At 36.7% G+C, this 18,632-nt stretch overlaps 2 protein-coding genes across 3 annotated transcripts; both read right to left on the bottom strand.

Moving 5' to 3' along the window:
- Nucleotides 1–12,106: 12,106 nt before the first annotated feature.
- LOC130939129 (BEL1-like homeodomain protein 9) lies at nt 12,107–15,712 on the bottom strand. 2 transcript variants are annotated; one of them, XM_057867225.1, is made up of 4 exons: nt 15,166–15,712; nt 14,157–14,488; nt 13,201–13,261; nt 12,107–12,320 (listed from the first exon to the last, which is right to left on the bottom strand). In XM_057867225.1, exons 1-4 carry the CDS (start codon nt 15,658–15,660, stop codon nt 12,186–12,188), a joined length of 1,023 nt encoding a protein of 340 aa, XP_057723208.1. In that variant the 5' UTR covers nt 15,661–15,712; the 3' UTR covers nt 12,107–12,185. The 2 variants fall into 2 exon arrangements, with proteins under 2 accessions (XP_057723208.1, XP_057723206.1); XM_057867223.1 differs by having other exon boundaries at nt 13,206–13,261.
- A 768-nt stretch (nt 15,713–16,480) lies between these two features.
- On the bottom strand, nt 16,481–18,368 carry LOC130941459 (ras-related protein Rab2BV-like). Its single transcript, XM_057869968.1, has 2 exons — nt 17,963–18,368; nt 16,481–17,215 (listed from the first exon to the last, which is right to left on the bottom strand). Exons 1-2 carry the CDS (start codon nt 18,125–18,127, stop codon nt 16,733–16,735), a joined length of 648 nt encoding a protein of 215 aa, XP_057725951.1. The 5' UTR covers nt 18,128–18,368; the 3' UTR covers nt 16,481–16,732.
- Between the last annotated feature and the right edge of the window lie 264 nt (nt 18,369–18,632).

Genomic DNA, 18,632 nt, shown 5'->3' with positions numbered 1-18,632 from the left:
ACTTAGGCACAAATACGGGAGAGATTACAAAACTATGCCAATTCATAGGTTAAATGCGAGAAAAGGTTATCAAAATACCCTAAATTCAATACAAGATAAACCGTCAAATTGGGGTTTATCAACTTCCCCACACTTAAACCTTAGCATGTCCTCATGCTAAAATAAGAAGGAACTAAGGGTTATGACATTTATTGAATGCAACTAAACTATATGAATCCTATCTAAATGCAATTCTCTAAGCAAATGGAAATGCTTAGTTCAAACAAATCAATTCCCAAGAGAGCATGTGTAAGCACAAGAGCTAGGCAATAGGAATTAAGTCCAAACCACAATTGTATTGAATTATCATAAAGAGTTCAAACTTGCAAGAATATAGATAATATGGGTGAGCACGTGTGATTGAATTTTTGAACCCTCACCGGATGTGTATCCGCTCTATTCACTTAAGTGTTTAAGGGTTAATCCACTCAATTCTCTTCTAGTCATGTTTTTCAAAATTTGATTTTCTTCTAACGATCAACACTTATTCAATGCATGCATACATTCATCATGAGGTCTTTCATTTAGGTTGTAATGGGGTTAGGGTCAAGGTAGGATCATTTATGGTTAAGTGAGCTATGATTTGAATCTTTGATTAGTATAGACTTTCCCACTTAACTATATAATGACCTATACAAATTCAAACTATTCTAACTACCCATTCTTCACTTTTTCACATACTCATGCATTTTCTTTTTATTTCACTACACTTATGCATTGATTCTTATTGAGCTTCACTTTGGGGCATTTTGTCCCTTTTATTGCTCTTCTTTTTTTTTTTCTTTCTTTTCCTATATACATTCTTTTCTTTTCTTTTTTACTTTTATTTCTTTTTTCTTTTCATTTTTTTTCAAACTATACACAAGAACATCAATACATAAGGTTTTACAATTGATCAATACATGAGTATGTTCCCAATTTCTAAACATGAAAGTGTACTACCCTTTTTATCCCATCCAATGTTCCCAAGCCTCATCAACCTTGAATAATAAACACTCTCACTAACCTAGGCTAATCAAAGATCCAAACAAGGACTTTCATTGGTTTTTCGCCTTGGGCTTGTAATGTGCTAAAATGAGAATAAGTTGGTTAATTGTAGGTTCAAATTGGCTAACAAAGGAATATAAAAGGGTTGGCCATTTGGGTAAGTGAGCTAATGAAGTGATGGCCTCAATCATACAAATGCATGAATACAAGAAATAAGTGGATATATAGAATTAAGCAAATCAAGGATCACAATTATAGAAAGAGAACAATTTCACACAAGAATGGAAAATAAGTGGTCATAAAATGTAACCACATCAATAGGCTCAAGTCTCACAAGCTTGTGTTCTCAATTCAATACATGGTTCACAAAGTATGAAATTTAAGCAAGTTTCACCAAAAATTTTCTTTCAATCAATTGGGTTAATGCCCTACAATTAAACTTCTTGAAAAATCTCAATGTTTGACTAAGCATTGTTGTGATTGAAAAATCCAAAAATTTCCTTAGTTCACCCTTTCCTTTTTCACTTAAAACCAATTTCTTATGCAAAAAGGGTGACTAAGTATTTGCAATTCAAAGTATGATTTCTACTCACAACCACAAACTAAAAAGAAAGATATGCAAAAATGTATAAAGAAAAATCCAACACTAAAAGTATGAAAGCTATCATCTAAAACCTCTAAAGATATCCATAAGCATCAAAAAGCATCAAAATATCTAAAATCCAAGGTAAGCAATAAAAGTATCCAAAGTAAACTAAAAATGCATCAAAATATATACAAAAGATGTGCAGAATAAGATAACTAGGAGAGTAGCCGAAAAGTTCACCGGTCCCCAAATATGTCCCGAAATAATGCTACCGGTGCCCTCCCCACACTTAAGATCAAGCATCGTCCTCGATGCTAAACCAGAGGATCAGTGGGAGGTACAACGATAGGCTCTGGCTCTGGCTCTGGCTGTGGGACCGGCTATGGGACTGGCTCTGCATGAGTCTGATCTGCCTCTGTGGTCTCCGGAGCTACTGGAGGGACATCCTGCTGAATCGGGGCCTCCGCATTCTCCTCCTGATGATCCTGCTCATCAGAGGCTGGAGAATCGGGAAGTGGAGGTAGCTCAGCACCCAAAGAAATAAGCGCCTGGTCTATCTGATCTAAACGGCGCCTGACATGGAGTCTCTCTCGCTCTAAGAACCGGAATAGACACTGGACTAGGAGATAAGTAGGCTCAAGTGCTGCAGGAGGAACTGTAGATGAAGATGGAGCTGCTGTAGTAGAAGAGGAGGGGGCTGCTGTAGGGGCTGATGGTGAAGGTGTCCCTACTACTGCTCTGGCCCTAGAACGGCGTCTAGCAGGGGGCCTCTCGTGCACCCAACCACCCCAAGGAATAGTAACCTCCCTGTCATCTGCATCAGGGGGTGGTGGTCGCACATCATCATCTAACCATGGGACCTCAGCTAGGGCCGTCATACTCGTGACCAAAGTGGGAAATGGAAGTAGGCCACGAATATGTGCCCGCCACATGCACTGTCGGATAAGTCGAGGAAAAGAGACATCCTTCCCCTCCATAACACACCCAATCAGCAGAAGCATCTCCATGGGGATCTCAGAGAAGTGAGTGGTAGGCAAGACGTAGTGGGCAAAGATCATCTGCCAAGTCTTGGCCTCTCTAGTCAAGTGAGCGAATAACATCCCCTTGGGCTTGGTGTTGGTCGCATCCATGACCCAACTAGCATCTGGTAACCCAATCGCGCGCCTAAGCGCCTCATAATCAAAGGTCATGGTATGGATAGCCATCTCTGCCTGTTGATGGGCACACATGTCATCAGGAATGTGCCGACACTGTAGTGCCTCCCCAATGGCAGTCTCAATGATCATAATTTCTCTACCCCGCACCTGAACCGAATCCAAAGTCGGACGGAAGAAGTTGCAGTAGAATTCCTTCACCCAAGATATATTGATATCCCCCAAATCTCGGTCAACAAAATCCAATCCCAACTCTAGGATGCGACTAGTAATGGACCGTCTCACATCATTGGGAAGGAGCAATTTCTTCTCAGTATTCAGCTTTGTTGTTCGATATTTGGAAAATCGAAGCTCACAATAGAGATTGGGAAACTTAGTCGGATCGGTAGAAGGTAACTGCTGATTTTCTTTTTCTTCGTCATTTAGTGGATTCTTAGCATAATGCTTGTAGATGGAGGGAATGGAAGGTGCAGAGAGTTTTCTTTTCTTGGAAGCAGTGGCTATGGCCTTTCCTTTATCCGACATCCTGAAAAATATGATAGAATATATAAAAAACTTAGCATGGAATAAAGAAGGCATGTTCAGGATACAATTAGCTAACACCAATAATGATGTTGCAGTGAATATGCAAAAGTGAACAAGTAAACCAAGGATGCAATGCTTCATTAAAGTCAACAACTCATATTCAAAAGGCAATAATATCATCATATTTTTGAAAGAATTGTTAAAGAGGGTTAAAGGTGGGTGGAAGTTAAATGGTTAAAGAAGTTAGTGAGTTAGAAAGGTGGATTAGTGCTATGATGATATTTAAGCTCAAAGAAAAGAGAAGTTGCGGTTCATGTTCACAATAAATGATGCAAATCCGGGAAGTTGAAAGGAAACGGAAGTTAGCTCAAAATTGAAATAAAGACCAAAATGAAACTAATTTTCTTGAAAATTGGGCAGCATTCCGGCTTAAAACTGGACATTCCCGGATAGCAAAAGAGCACAAATAGCAAGAAGGCAACATCAAATAAACATAGCAGCAGGAAAATAGTAAGCAGGCAACACAAACTACACAAAATAGTAGCCCTAAAAAGTAGCATACACACCCAAGAAAACACACAGCAAAGATGCACGTACGGAGCACTTATCAGGCCTAGAATCCTCTATCCAGTCCTAGCTACCTAACAGCAAATATTTCTATCTAACCTATCATGCAAAATTTAAATTTAAACTAACTAACAGACAATTACAGTAACTACAGAAATGAACAATTAAAAGAAGAAAAACAGAAAAACAAACAGAAATGGAGCAGGAACCTGGGAGCTAGGAGGAATAGGAGGGTGGACTAGGATTGACCGGAAGTGATGGGGGAGGCAGAAGTCTGCACCGTCGCAGACGGTGGCCGGGAGGATGGGTGGCTGCGGTGGCGTTCGGAAGAATGAGGGGCTGAGTGAAAGAAGGCCGGCGAGAATGTGTAATAAAGAAAGAGAGGGAGGGGGCCGCCGAGTATTGTTGCCGGCAGTGATGGTGGAGCAACGACGGTGGTGGCTGTCAGCGGCGGAAGGAAGAGGAGGAGAGACTGAGTCAGAGTGGGCAAGTGAGGGTGAGAGAAAGAGAGAAAGAAGAGAAGAGAAGCTGGCCGCGCGGTGGTGGTTGACGGTGGAGCAATGGCTAAACGGAGGTGGTTATGGGGGTGAGAGGAAGAAGATGACAATGGTGAGGGGGAGAGGAGTGAGTGCGCTGCGGCGCAACGCTCTCCGCGTCTTAGGGTTACCCCTTTTTTGAATCGACGCGCACGCGCACCTTGCGCGTCCGCGTGCTTTGAGGAAAATGGAGATCCACGCGTGAGCGTGCAATGCGCTCTAGCGTGGGTTGGCAGATTATGCAACGGCGCGTGCGCGTACAATGCGCGCACGCGTACATGAGGTTGCGCCTGAGGCTTAGAATGGGCTTGAGGCACGCCCAACTCTCGGGTCAGGAGCCTAGAATGGTGGCAGCATGAAAGGGACGCGCGCGCGGCAAGCGCGCGTCCGCGTACTTTGGTAATACGGGAAAAGGCGCGTTAGCGCAATGCGTGCGCTCGCGTCTGTTCCTCCTTGGGCATAGGGGTGCGCACGCGGCAAGTGCGCGTCCGCGCGAGTTGAGTTGGGCCAGGGGCTTGAGGATGGCCCAGATCCGGCTCAACTCTCTGTGGCTTGACTCAAAAATTTGCAGCAGCAGATCGACGCGGGCGCGACAGGTGCGCGTCCGCGTACATGTCCTTGTTCTCATAATCGGCGCGCACGCACGTAATGCGCGTCTGCGTGGGTCGCGTTGGGCTCAGGGCATGATGTTTGCCCAAGAGAGGCCCAACTCTCGGGTACGTGGGCGATGAGGTATCAGCTAAGGGACGCGTGCGCGTACATGGTGCGCGCGCGTCCATCCCCCTTTTTTTTCTTCTTTTTTTTTTCAGAAAAATTTTTGCTGGGTGCTCCCCATACTGTTCACAACGCTTTATTCACTCAACCATCATACAATTCACAAAAATGCAAGTTGATATTATTCATCTACTACTAAACACAACATACACGTGACTAAGCTAACAATTAAGTTGTACAAACAAATTTGTATGAAACATCTACCTACAATGGCAACTCAAATCACTTATTAAGCAAATTTAAAAGAGAGTGAAAAGAGTTTACCATGGTGGGGTGTCTCCCACCTAGCACTTTTAGTTTAAGTCCTTAAGTTGGACATTTTGAGATGCTTGTTGTCATGGTGGTTTATGCTTGTGCTCATCCCTGAATCTCCAAGGATCCATGCTTCTCAATTGGTTGACAGAATTTCCAATCGTCTTTATCAAGCTTGGGCAAAGTTCTACCCAAGATAAGAGTTCCCATAGTTGGTCTTCACAAAACGAGCCGAGATCCCATATCTTATCTTCACACCCGTCCGTTAGTTGAGTTTCATGATATTTCCGTACGGGTGGTTGACATAAGGGCGATTGACACATAGAATTCTCTTTATTCCACCAATGCTTCCTTCTAGACCCATATGCGGTGATTTCCGTTCCATCCTCATTCCTATACCTTAGAGTCTTGGCCTTTATGATTTTTATACCGAATTTCCAACCACTACACAACTCTCTCTTATTCCTAACTCCACAAAGAGCTCTAAGTTGACCATCATTTTCAATTAAACCATATTCAAATGAGAAGGTGAAGCTTAGGGATAAGAGTTGTACCCACTTGAATGTTGTAATGGATGGTGCTTTGGGAAGGGAGACCTCCCCACACTTAGACAATGCAAGGTCTACTTCTTTAGGCTCTTCTTTAGTTGCTTCCACCTCTTCGTAAGCTTCTTCAATTTCAACCTTTTCCCTTTTTCCACTTGGCTTGGTGTTGTCTTCAAGAACTTCATCTTGCCCAATGTGAGGTGATTCAAGTTTGGACAGAAATTCACGGATGAGTGAATTCATCTCTTGATCAACCTCTTCATATTCTTCAATTTCAATATACACCATGCCATTTCCGTCTTCCTTGGGAGGTTGTGCACACTCTTTTATAATTGTGGCTACATGTCCAATGGGAGAGGATTCCATTGTAGAGAGAAATTCATTCATGATGAAATCCATCTCTTGATAAGCTTCTTCCAAATCTCCAACGATGGTATGCCTTGGAGGTTGCGCATCCTCCTCAACATCGATATCAAGCTTCTTGGAAGAGCGCTCCATGATGCTACATTCCCTTGGACTTGCAACATCTCCTAAATCTTCAACCATCTCTTCCTTTTCTTCAACGATCATAGGCTCCTCCAATTGTTCCAACACAAAACTTGATTCCTCCTTTTCCACCGAATTTTCTAATTTCTCCTTCATGCTTTGCTCTTCTTTTGACCTTTCACATGTGGTTACGGAATTGCCTTGAGTCTTCAAACATTGGTGGGCTAGGGTATGCACCACCTTGGTCAAATTGGTCACAAACTCAAGTGTATCCCGCTTCATGGCTTCTTGTCCTTGAAGTAACAAAGTGAGAGGATCGTCTATTGGGGCTTGTGGTGGGTAGGAAGGTTCATCATTTTGGAGAGAGGGTTCATAATAGGAAGGTGGTTCTTCTTGGTGAAATTGTGGAGATTGTGTGTATTGAGGTGGTTCTTGGTAGTAATCTTGATAGGGTTGTGGTAGTTCTAAGGGTTCTAGCTCATAATGGTCATATAATGGATATGGATCATAGGAAGGTGCTTGGTATGGAGAGGCTTGTGAGAATGGTTGAGGTTCATGTTGAGGATGAGATTCATAGGCATATGGTGGTGGTTCTTGAAAGTCACAAGGTGATTCACCATAGCCATTGGGTTGATATGCATCATAGAGTGGCTCTTCTTCATAGTGCATGGTTGGAGGTTGTTGCCATGAAGATTGATCATATGCATATGGCTCCTCCCACCTTTGGTTGTCCCATCCTTGATACACATCCTCATTGTAGCTCTCATTTCCTACAACATAGTTGGAACCAAACTCATAGCCAAAGTGAGAATTCATGGTGGAAAAGCAAAAATAAAACTAACAAAATCTAGTAAACAAGCAAAAGACAAGCTATTTACACTATTCACATATGTACAATAACCAATAACATAACACCATTGCAAATCCCCGGCAACGGCGCCATTTTGATGATTAGATTTTTGACGGTTTAGAATTTCACTAATGAAATCTCGTTGTAAAGTATAGTTTCTAAACCAAACAATAATCCTTTCATACAAAAAGTTGTTTGTCACTAGTACAAACCCCTAAAATTTATAAACCGAAGTATTTAAACCTCGGGTCGTTCTCCCTAGGATTTACAATAAAGTGTCTTGTTATTGGTTGTGAGTTATTTTGGGGTTTTGGATAAGAAGCATGAAAAGTAAATGGTAATGAAAATAAACTAACAACTAACAAAGCTCTTGGCAAGATGTGAGAACTAGAAATCCTATCCTAGTTACCTTTCTCAATTGTGATGAGAATTGTTCATTGCTACCACTTAGTTAACCTCTAAACATGGAGGTAAGTCAAGTGGATGAATCAATTTGATTCCTCAAGTCCTAATCAACTCCTAAAGGAATGACTAGCTTTAGAGGCATTCAAATCAATTAGCAACTTCTAATTATCAATCAACAAAAGAATTAGATAACTCAAGAGTCACTAATTACTCTACCTAGGCCAAGAGGAACAAAATCTACACTAAAATCCAACCAAGCATTTCATCAAACACTTGGAAGGCATAAAAGGGAAACATAGTAAATCAACAACAAGAATGAAATCTAACAACAATTATTGAAAGAAATCAACAATAACAATCAAAAGAAACACATTTATTATGAATTACCTTTATTGAATTGAAAGAGAGTAGAGGGAACAATACTAGATCTATAACAAAATACAAGAACAACATAAGAGAGATTATAACAAAAGAATGGAAGAAGAATGAATGTAACTACAAGGAATTGAGATGTAGAAGTAGAAGAAAGCAAAGATTAAAACCTAGATCTAAGAACTAAACCTAATCCTAATCCTAATTCTAGAGAGAGGTGAAGCTTCTCTCTCTAAAACTCTAAGCTAATCCTAAACTAATGGTAACTAACTAATTGTGATTGATTCATGCCTTCCCCTTAATCCTTCATCCTTTTATTCCTTTTCCTTAGCAATTGGCGCAAAAAATGGGTTCAGAAACCCTCTCAAATCGCCAGGCACGTGTTGCATTAGTGAGGTCATGTGCCGTCATCGACGCGTGCGCGCACGGTACGCGTGCGCGTCCCTGGCTTGCTTCGCAATGTGCGCGCGAGCGCCTTGTGCGCGTGCGCGTGCATGGCCTAGTTCAATTCTTTGGCTTTTTTTGTGCTTCTCTCCACTTGCATGCTTTCTTCCTTGCTCCCTTGATCCATGCCTAACCTATTTCATCCTGAGATTACTAGCAAACACATCAAGGCATCTTATGGAATCATAGAAGAACTAGAATTCATCAAAATAAGGCTTAAAAAGTATGTTTTTACACTTAGGCACAAATACGGGAGAGATTACAAAACTATGCCAATTCATAGGTTAAATGCGAGAAAAGGTTATCAAAATACCCTAAATTCAATACAAGATAAACCGTTAAATTGGGGTTTATCATTCGACCCAAAATCAGATCGATTCCGTGTCGGAAGGCTAATTTGGAGATGAATCGCAGCAATCCACCCTTACTTGCTGTGTCTTGTAAAATCGCAGGAAATTCGGTGCTGGCATCCGCCACGTCTGTTGTAATGCAATATCATATGTTAGGAGATTATTTATCATTTGACTATCTTCTAATAATATCTCAAAACCAAAATATGTATAGAAAAACTATTGCCATGAGTTCTCAATGATATTTTATATCAACAAAAAATAATACTAAACATGAAGGATGAGTTTTATTAACTATAATATTATTATAATTTTTTATTATTGATCATTTTAAGTTGATTGAATTTTAATATTATATGTATTATGTGTAAAATTAATCATGTGAAATAATTAAATTAAGCAATCCTATTTATTTAATTTAGATGAAATTTTACAATCTTATAACAAAATTCTAGAAGATTATCTTCTTATGTCTTTATTAGCAACTTCATTTTTTTTTGTTAGCCAACAGAATAGCTATTAAGAGTATTAAAGTTGGAGATGGATGAATTAAAACAAATAATTACTTCAACTACATTAGCATTTATAACGCATCTAAGAAAAAATATGTTTTCTAAGTATAAATATAAAACTGTTTCTAAATACAAATACAACTACTTTAACTTAAGAATAGATTAAATATGTTGATAAATTTTAAGAGATAACAATGTTAATCATATTACTTTGATTATAAGAATGAATATAATATTAAAATATAAATAAAATAATTTAAAGACAAATTTTATTTCTGTTAGATTGTACTTGTTCAAATCGATTTTAATATAAGAGTAAGAGGATTTAAAAATTTTATTCATGAATCATGAGAAAATATATACAAATTCAACCACTAATATTATTTAAATAAAAATCTTTAAAAAAATAAAATTCTAATATAAATATTTTAATTTAATCATAAACTATATATTACTATTAATAAGTAATTATTATACTTTAAAATAATTATTTCATTGATTTTATTATTTTTAATATTAAAATAATTAAACTTTAAATTTAATTAACTTTATAAAATTTGTATAACAAAAATAACTATATATGTTTTTATTTAACTTTAAATCATAGCAATCATTCGTAGAATGGCCATAAATTTTGTGATATTTGCAGTATTCTGACCGACTTTCGCTTTTTTTGTTTTTAATTAGTCTAAGAGGTGAAATCTTTTCTGTGTGGCTGATCTTTCTGTAAATGTCGACAAAAAAAATCTATAATAGGGTATAATTGTAATACCTTCGAATTTTTTCTGAGCTGTATTCCTTTTTTTTTACTCTCTTTCCTTGCTTCGAATATGATATTGATTGCTTTTGTCCTAAGGTGGGTTCTATTAATCTTGTTGTCTCCTCTATGTTGATATATTTCTCGACCTGCTCTTGAACCTCATACAAAGATATTGGATGTCTCTTTGATATGGATTGAGAGAACATGCCTTTTTTGAGACTGTTAATTAGCCCCGTAATGACCGCTTTCGTAGGTGTAGATAGGTTTTGGATCTCCAAACACACTTTGTTGAACATTTTCATATAGGCTCGTAAAGATTTTTCAACCTCTTGTTTTACTCCCAAGAGACTCAAGACATGCTTGGTCTTGTCTTTCTGAATGGAAAATGAGGTAAGAAACTCATTGTTAAGTCGTTGAAGCAAGTGATTGACCTATGTGGCAAGCTATCAAACCACTTCATTGCCGTCCTGGTTAGCGTAGTCGGAAAAGCTTTGCACGAGTTGTGTCCGACGCGTTAGCCAAGTACATGCGACTCTTGAAATTACTTAAGTGGTGTCTTAGATAAGTGGTTTTGTCATAGAGATCCATGTCGGGACTTAAGTTTTTGGAAACTTTCGGTCGCATCATCTCTTCTGTAAATGGATCTTCACCTCCCAAGGCATTTCTGCTCCGTCAGCTCGGGATTTCTGATCTTTTAGATCGGATTCTAGCTTCTTGATTTTTTTCTTCCAATTTTCTTCGTCGTCATACCTCCCTTCGCAGAGTTCTTTCTGATCACGTTGTCATTCAAATTCATTCTTGAACTGCTCTAGTCAACCTTGATGTCCATGAATCAGTTTCATGAACTCTGTAGGATCTCTTTCAACTAATTCTCCTTATTGATGGACTTCTGAACTTATTCTCCGTCCTCTTCGATTTACGGGATGTGTCTTCCCAGCGATACCTTTCCCTTTATTAGGTTGGGGAGGTATGACTAGTGTGTGGTCGTCATTGTACTGCTCTTCTTTCTGGGTTTCAGAATCAAAAGCAGTGTGTTTGTTTTTTGGAATGTCGCCTGCCATCATACGATGTCGATTACTAGGTTACCAACAACGATGCCAATGTTATGAGGGTTAACTAAAACTGATGGATTTGGGCTTGAACTTGAGGTTCAGACTCCTAAGAGGGATTGATTCGATGTCTTCTCCGTCAAGGTGAAGTTGTGTTCTCTGTAAGTAAAGGTGGGGGTAGTACCTGCAAGGAACTCCGATACTTAAGTTAGTAAGGATTTTAGGCAGATTTTTAATAAATTGAAATTCAAACAATCTCTGAGAACATAAAGATATTTATAAGTATAAATATAGAGTTAATAACTACTTTTTGATTCGTCCCACTTTAATGGTGGGTTGTTAGTTATTAAAATCTCCTTTTTTATATGAATTAGAGTGATTGTAAGAATTAGTTACTTATTTAAAAAAGTATAACTAGTTCAATGTTATTATGTCCGACCTTCATGAACTCAGGTAGATGTTGATCCGAATAATGTTTATTAATTGGACTTTAATGAACAGGTATATATACTAGTTTGTTTAATTAACAAGAATATATCACTCTTTATTTAGTTAGAAACCTTTACGGATTAATTAGATAAAAACTAAGGTTGTTAATGTTGGAAGAATTCAATTGGCAAAAGTAGTGTTGTCACTTGTCACACACACGCATATATACCACACGTGAATGCACGCATGTTGTTATACCATCCATTTACAGTTTCATTATGGTTTTTCTGAATTGAAACGGAACCCAAATGAAAATAATTGCCCAAATTTTTCAGGTGATTAGTTTAGTGCTATAAAGATAATCCATTGCTTTCCCAATTCACATGTTATAATTTTTGTCTTTTTGGATTTGATTTAACAAGAACTAATATAATGCAAGCAACATTTGATACGTCACATATGTTTTGAATTTGAACCATTGCTTGGGGAGTTTGGGATTTAGTAATATTTTCTTCTTCTTGGTTATTGGAGCAGGCTTTTTACATGGGCTTAATAACTGTGGTTTAAGGGCCAATAGTGGGCTTCCTTGCGTGATGGATCACTTCTGATTCTTGAGCCTTCTGTTCCCCATTCATGTGCATCTCTTCCACCATGGGCTTCCAGATTCTTACTCTTGCATTGATGAACCAATTTGAAACCTGTTAAAATTACAATTTAGTGATGCAACACTGATGTGAGATGTTACATGGGTTATTAGGCAAATTAGTTCTTGAAAAATGAAAAATTTTTAAAATTTATTTTTAAAAAAATTTATCAATTAAATTAATCTTTTAAATATTAAAAATTAATTATTTTTGTCTTTTTATCACTCATTCACTCTGTTAACAGTTTCTGTCAACTATTGATAATGAAATATTAATTGACAGCATACATGATATTCAATATGTTTAATTAGATGTTGAATAAACATGTTTATGAAAATATATCAAGTTAGTCGCTATGTTATATTGAGATTAGGGTTTATGTAATTGAAAAAATAGACTGATAAAATTTCATAAACATATTAGGTTAGTATTTAATTGGACATGTTAGAAATCATGTATGTTATTAATTAACATTTTACATCATCAATTGTTGATAAAAATTAATGGAGTGATAAAAGATCAAAAATAATTAATTTGTAATTTTAAAGAATTAATTTAATTGATAAAATCTTTTAGAGACGAATTTAAAAAATAATTTTTTTTTCGATCGTTAATCTTACTCTATATTCTTAAGAGCTTGCACACCAATTTGCCTGTTAGTATTTAAAAGAGACATCAATTTAGTCTTTTAAATGTATATTGAGTTGATGGCTATTTTAGTATTTTACACTCTAAAGAACCAAATCAATGCAAAAATTAAATAAATGACTAAACTCTTGTTTCATGTATTTTTTTTTTACTACCAACTTATGCATTCACTCGTTCAACTTTTTAGAGCTTTAGTTTGTTTAGGGCATGTTCTCATATTGAATTATAAATCTCAAATTGTAAGCTCATAAGTTGTAACACAATTTTGGAAGGAATGAAGAATCACCTGACATCTTGAAAGGCCAGTCTGTTGAACCAATGTATCCTTTTCAGAATCAGTAGGATAACTGCATGAACAGGTTTAAGTAACAATCATTATATTATAAACATCATTAGCACATAAACCAAAATAAATAGTTTCCATAGCCTAATAAAAGTAAACAAAATAATCATTTATAGCAAAGAGAAATGTTTTGTATACTCATTTTTTTGTCGTGCATCGAGCTAACACATCTTTTTTATTATTAGATGAGATGTAAAACTCAAATAGAATAAGTTTCACATATCATCTAATAGCAAAAAGGGATCGCGTTAGACTAAATCTCCATTTTGGTATCTGAGATTCACGTAATTATCCATTTTGGTCCTCTATATTTAAAATTATCTATATTGGTCCTCCAGATTTAAGTTCGGGCACTAAAATGGTCTTTCAATTCTTTCCGGCGATGATTAGGTAAACAGAATACTGAGATGACACCCTTCCTACTACACTGGATGATGAATAAACGACGTCGTTTACCCTTAGCGTCCAAATAAGTCAGAAATGAAGAATAGTGGAGGTAGAGAAGAAGAATAATACTTTATTTTGGGTCTCTATTGTTTCTTCTCCCTTCATATACAAAGCGATGACATTTATGATTTGTTTGGGTGCCAAGGGTAAACCATGTCGTTTACTCATCATCCAGTGTGGTAGGGAGAGTGCCATCTCAGCATTTCATTTGTCTAGTTATCGCTGGAAAAAGTCAAGGGACCACGTTAATGTCTGGACTTAAATCTGGAGAACCAATATTGGTAATTTTAAATTTCGAAGACCAAAATAGGTAATCGCATGAATCTCAGGTACCAAAATGGAGTTTAGTCCGATCGCGTTAGCTTAATTGCCACAAAACAAGAGTGAGTCTGCGAAAAGCCGAAAACATTAACAACCCTACAAAAATAAGCTTCAAAACTAGAATCACTGACGGGTGTAAGAAGTGTTCAAAGAGCCATCTCCTCAACAAAGCTACAGCATGATCCGGAAGCCCTCTTTGGGATCTCAAAACAGGTTGAACTGAGTGTAAGCTTCGCACTGATTGAAGACCCTTTTCAACAACATTGTTAGATGCAGGAGTAGTGTTCTTCATTGTGAACCGAAGTTGATCATAGATAGCATGTTTCAAACATCCAAAATGCTTGGAAATGGATTTGATTCCAAAGGATATGTAAGGAGTGGCATTTCCAAGCCCAGCTACTTTCTGAAATGATGACACCACTGATTGCATTTGTTGGCAGTATAGTATATACTTCTTGTATACCTTAAAAGAATTAAAAAAAAAAACAAATTTACTACATATCTTTCAATTGGTGAAGTATATGGTAAAGATGTGAGTTTACATATCTTTCTTTTGATGTGATAAAAGAGAAATTGAAAATACTAGAACCCACATTTTGAACATTAATAAAATAATAAAAAATAACTATAAAAAGAATTTAATTCTCTCTCTATACAACTTCAATCTGTATAGTAGAATGTCCCCTTTTAATTTTAGCTAAGTTATGAATTTTTTTAAACCCATTTATTTGCAAATTAGAAAGGGAGCCTTAGAGCAACGATTGATATATTTCCGTGTGACCATTAATTATCAGATTAAGTCGCGCACATTACACCTTCTGGGTGTAGTCTGCTATATATTTTATGCTTGAATGATAGAAAACTGAATTTCAATTGATATCTCAAGTACTAGACTTTAGAATTTAGAAAGAAACATATTTTGGGTTCAAATTAGTTTATACAAAAGAAGTTTGCTAGGATCACAATTTTTGAAAAACAGAAAAATGTACTGTTTCCAAACATGCTTTAGATAAGATTACTATTAGGGATAGTGATATTTATAGTCAGATTTGTAATTAAATGTTGAAAGTCTGACTAAGATTTTCCATTAATTAAAAGAAAAGAAGAAAAAAATGGGGGCAGCAAAGACATTTCACATACCTCATCTAACATGCAACCAAGTACAGAATCCCTACAATGATGCTGAACTCCATCCCTACCATTAGTTCCAATGATAGGATCTTCTTCATGATCATCACCACTTTCATTCAATCTTGGTGGAGGATCCAAAACACTGCCACACATGTCTTCAAGAATCTGCTGAGCTGGCTTCAGAAACCTTGATCTCTTCAATATGGAAGCATACCCTGTAAAAGGAACAACCACAGGACCAATGTTTCTAACATCACTGCATGGTTCTTGGGGCACATGATGATTTTGATCCACCAAATAGGGTGGAAGAAGAAGATTGTGAAAGCTTGCAGGGTAATGTTCTAGTTGTGAAGAACTCTTTGCTAGAAAGGAGTTATGATAGGGTGGTTTGGTGCTAATAAATGTAGATGAAATTGGATTTGTCTCAAAGGGTTGAGCTATGCTGGTTTGAAATGAAGGAGGAAATGGTTGTGGTGGTGGTTGTTGTTTTTGGGTTTGGACCATTTCTCTGAGCTTGTTCCTTCTGCTTTGTTGTGGGACATGAGAGGACTCAAAATTTTCCTCCATCAATGAATTTTGCTTTGTGGTGAAGATGAAGGAGAAGGTGATAAAAGAGGAAGGTGAGTGAAGTAGTGATGAATGGTGAAGGAGATGAAACTTAGAGAACTTTGGTGTGAGGTTAATTAGTAGAGTCACTATTTATGAACAGTTTTTGGCAGAAGAAACAGTTGAAGGGACTTTGAACAGTTTTGAACTTTTCCAATTTCTTGCACTGCTGAGCTTAAAAAAGCAATGTTGTTTACATTACATATTTGTAGACAATTTCCCACTTGAAAATTGTTGGACTTTTAAGTTAGCAAAAAATTAACTCAAAATGTTTTTATTAATGCAGTATGATTAAATGTCTCTGAAAAACTATTTACACTTGCACATATAATTATATATTAAAATCTGAGTTTCTAAATCATTTAAGTGATAAGACTTATATGAGTCAATTTTTGTGTTTATCCAAACCTTTTTATGGTAAGAGACGTGTAGTTCCACCTTGAACCTACGGTTTGAAGTATGAACTATACTAAACACTGGTTTTTGGACCATTTTCTAGTTAGTAGCTGAAAAAATATGATTCATTGGAGAATCAAATTTCCCACATGATGAACACCACACTGATGAAATCAGTACAAACAATTTCAAGCACCTTCTTTTCAGCAATTACAGAAAGTGTTTTACAAAGAACAAATGCAAAGAATTTATTATGATGAAAGTTACAGAAGAAAGCTGCATTAACAATTTCACTGAAAAACTAAAGTTACAATATCTGTGACTAAAACTCTGACTTAGAGAGAACTAAGATTCATCAAATTCTGAATTGCAAGCATTTCAGAATCAGTTAATGCCAAAGCTGTAAATTGTTGAAGACTAGAATATCTGCCTCTCCCATCTTACAGAAATTAAAGAATGTAACAACAACTAGCAAATGGTAACAACAACAACTAGCAACTACTCATCACGTGTATTCAAATTTCCAACAAAACAACAAACATTTTTTCTGTGTCACCTCTTTTTCTACAAACTGTTAATTAGAGCAACAAGATCTACTCTCTGCATTATTGGCCGTGTTCGCGACATTTATGGTGGTTCCCTGAGGAACACCGGCAGAAGTGGCTTCCTGCGCCGCGAGCGCCTTTTTACTTATAATGTGATATATATCAAACAATATGGTTTGGAATGCCTTCTCAACATTATAGGCTTCCAATGCTGAAGTCTCAAGAAAAGATAGTCCTTCTTTTTCAGCCAAACTTTCAGCATCTTCAGTAGACACTGCTCTCAGATGATTAAGGTCGGATTTGTTTCCGGCCATCATGATAACAATGTTGGAGTCGGCGTGGTCCCTTAGCTCGCGAAGCCATCGCTGGACATTGTCGAATGTTTGCCTCTTGGTAATGTCATACACCAAGAGGGCACCAACTGCTCCTCTGTAGTATGCACTTGTGATGGCTCTATACCTCTCTTGCCCTGCAGTGTCCCATATTTGTGCCTTTACAGTCTTCCCTTCCACCTGCATTATATTGTTTTTAACATCAGCAATTAAATCTTCAATGATTAACACATTTGATTATTCTAAACTCTATAATGTATGGATCCAAACAATTTAGTTAAAACATTAACAAAAATTCAAATAAGAAAGGGACGTGTTTCGTGAAATATTTTTACATTTTTAGAATTGTGTTATTCACTTAAAATTGCTTCCGTAGTCAGTTTTCCAAAATTTTACATTAAAAACATTTCAATATAAGATTCAACAGGAATGCAAAAACATTTTTCGATCCACTCACCATCACATAGTAACATTTTTCCAGTACAGAAACCGAGAAACGTGTATGCAGTACGCAGTACACCTTATGTAAAATATTTTATTCAGAATATATATATATATAGGCAAATTCTGTGGTGCCTATAACTTTGGTGCCGAAATTGACGAACTTACCTTTTATGGTAAGTTTTAAAAATTAAAAATTTATTTATTTTTATATTTTTTAATTTAAATATTTATTTTTATTTTTTTTTAGTAAGTTAGGCAAATGTATATAAATACCATAGCATGCACTATATATATATATATATATATATTTAATGTTCTACACAGATAAATTGATACACGGGACCCTACCTAATTGATAAATTCATGTAATCGTACTGAATTTTCATGTCATATCATCGAATCGAATTGAACCAAACCAAATTAAACCAAAACCGATTGAAAAGAACAGAAGGAAAGAAAACAGAAAGAGAAGGAGGAAAAAACCTGCAATGTTCTGGTGGCGAATTCAACACCAATGGTAGACTTGGACTCCAAGCAAAACTCGTTGCGCGTAAACCTGGAAAGGATATTGGATTTTCCAACCCCGGAGTCCCCAATCAACACAACCTTGAAGAGGTAGTCGTATTCATGGTCCACTTTGTACGCCATCTAATATCTATTATTATTATTACGCCAACAGAACAATTGCCAAAGTGGAATGGCTTAGAGATTCCAAGTTTGCGGAAGCGTTATTTTATTTTTCCCTGCAGATCGGAGACGAGTGAAGAACAGGGAAGAAGAGACAGAGATAGAAAAGAAAAGACGCACATTAACATTGGAACCACTCCCAATAATAACTGAATTAACGGACGATACACCACTTTTGAAACGCCCACCCTTTCATTCCCCGCAAAACTCGCTATCTATATGTTTTCCTTTTCCGTTTTCTTCTTATAATTTGCTCCTTTTTTTTTCCTTTTTTTTATCAAGTAAATATTTTTTTTTATGAGATTCTGTTGTTTTATTCAATTTTTGTTCGACCTAATATGTTTTAGTCTGTCACGTAAATATTTAAATTGTGATAACGGTACTTTATGCCTTTATGGCGAAAACACATTATATAGACCAAATTTTAAAGGAAAATAAAATTAAATTATTGTTGAAAGTTATATAT

Source organism: Arachis stenosperma, chromosome 7 (assembly GCF_014773155.1).
Source record: "Arachis stenosperma cultivar V10309 chromosome 7, arast.V10309.gnm1.PFL2, whole genome shotgun sequence".
In the NCBI taxonomy this organism is placed as follows: domain Eukaryota; kingdom Viridiplantae; phylum Streptophyta; class Magnoliopsida; order Fabales; family Fabaceae; genus Arachis; species Arachis stenosperma.
This window is presented reverse-complemented; position numbering and strand designations above follow the sequence as displayed.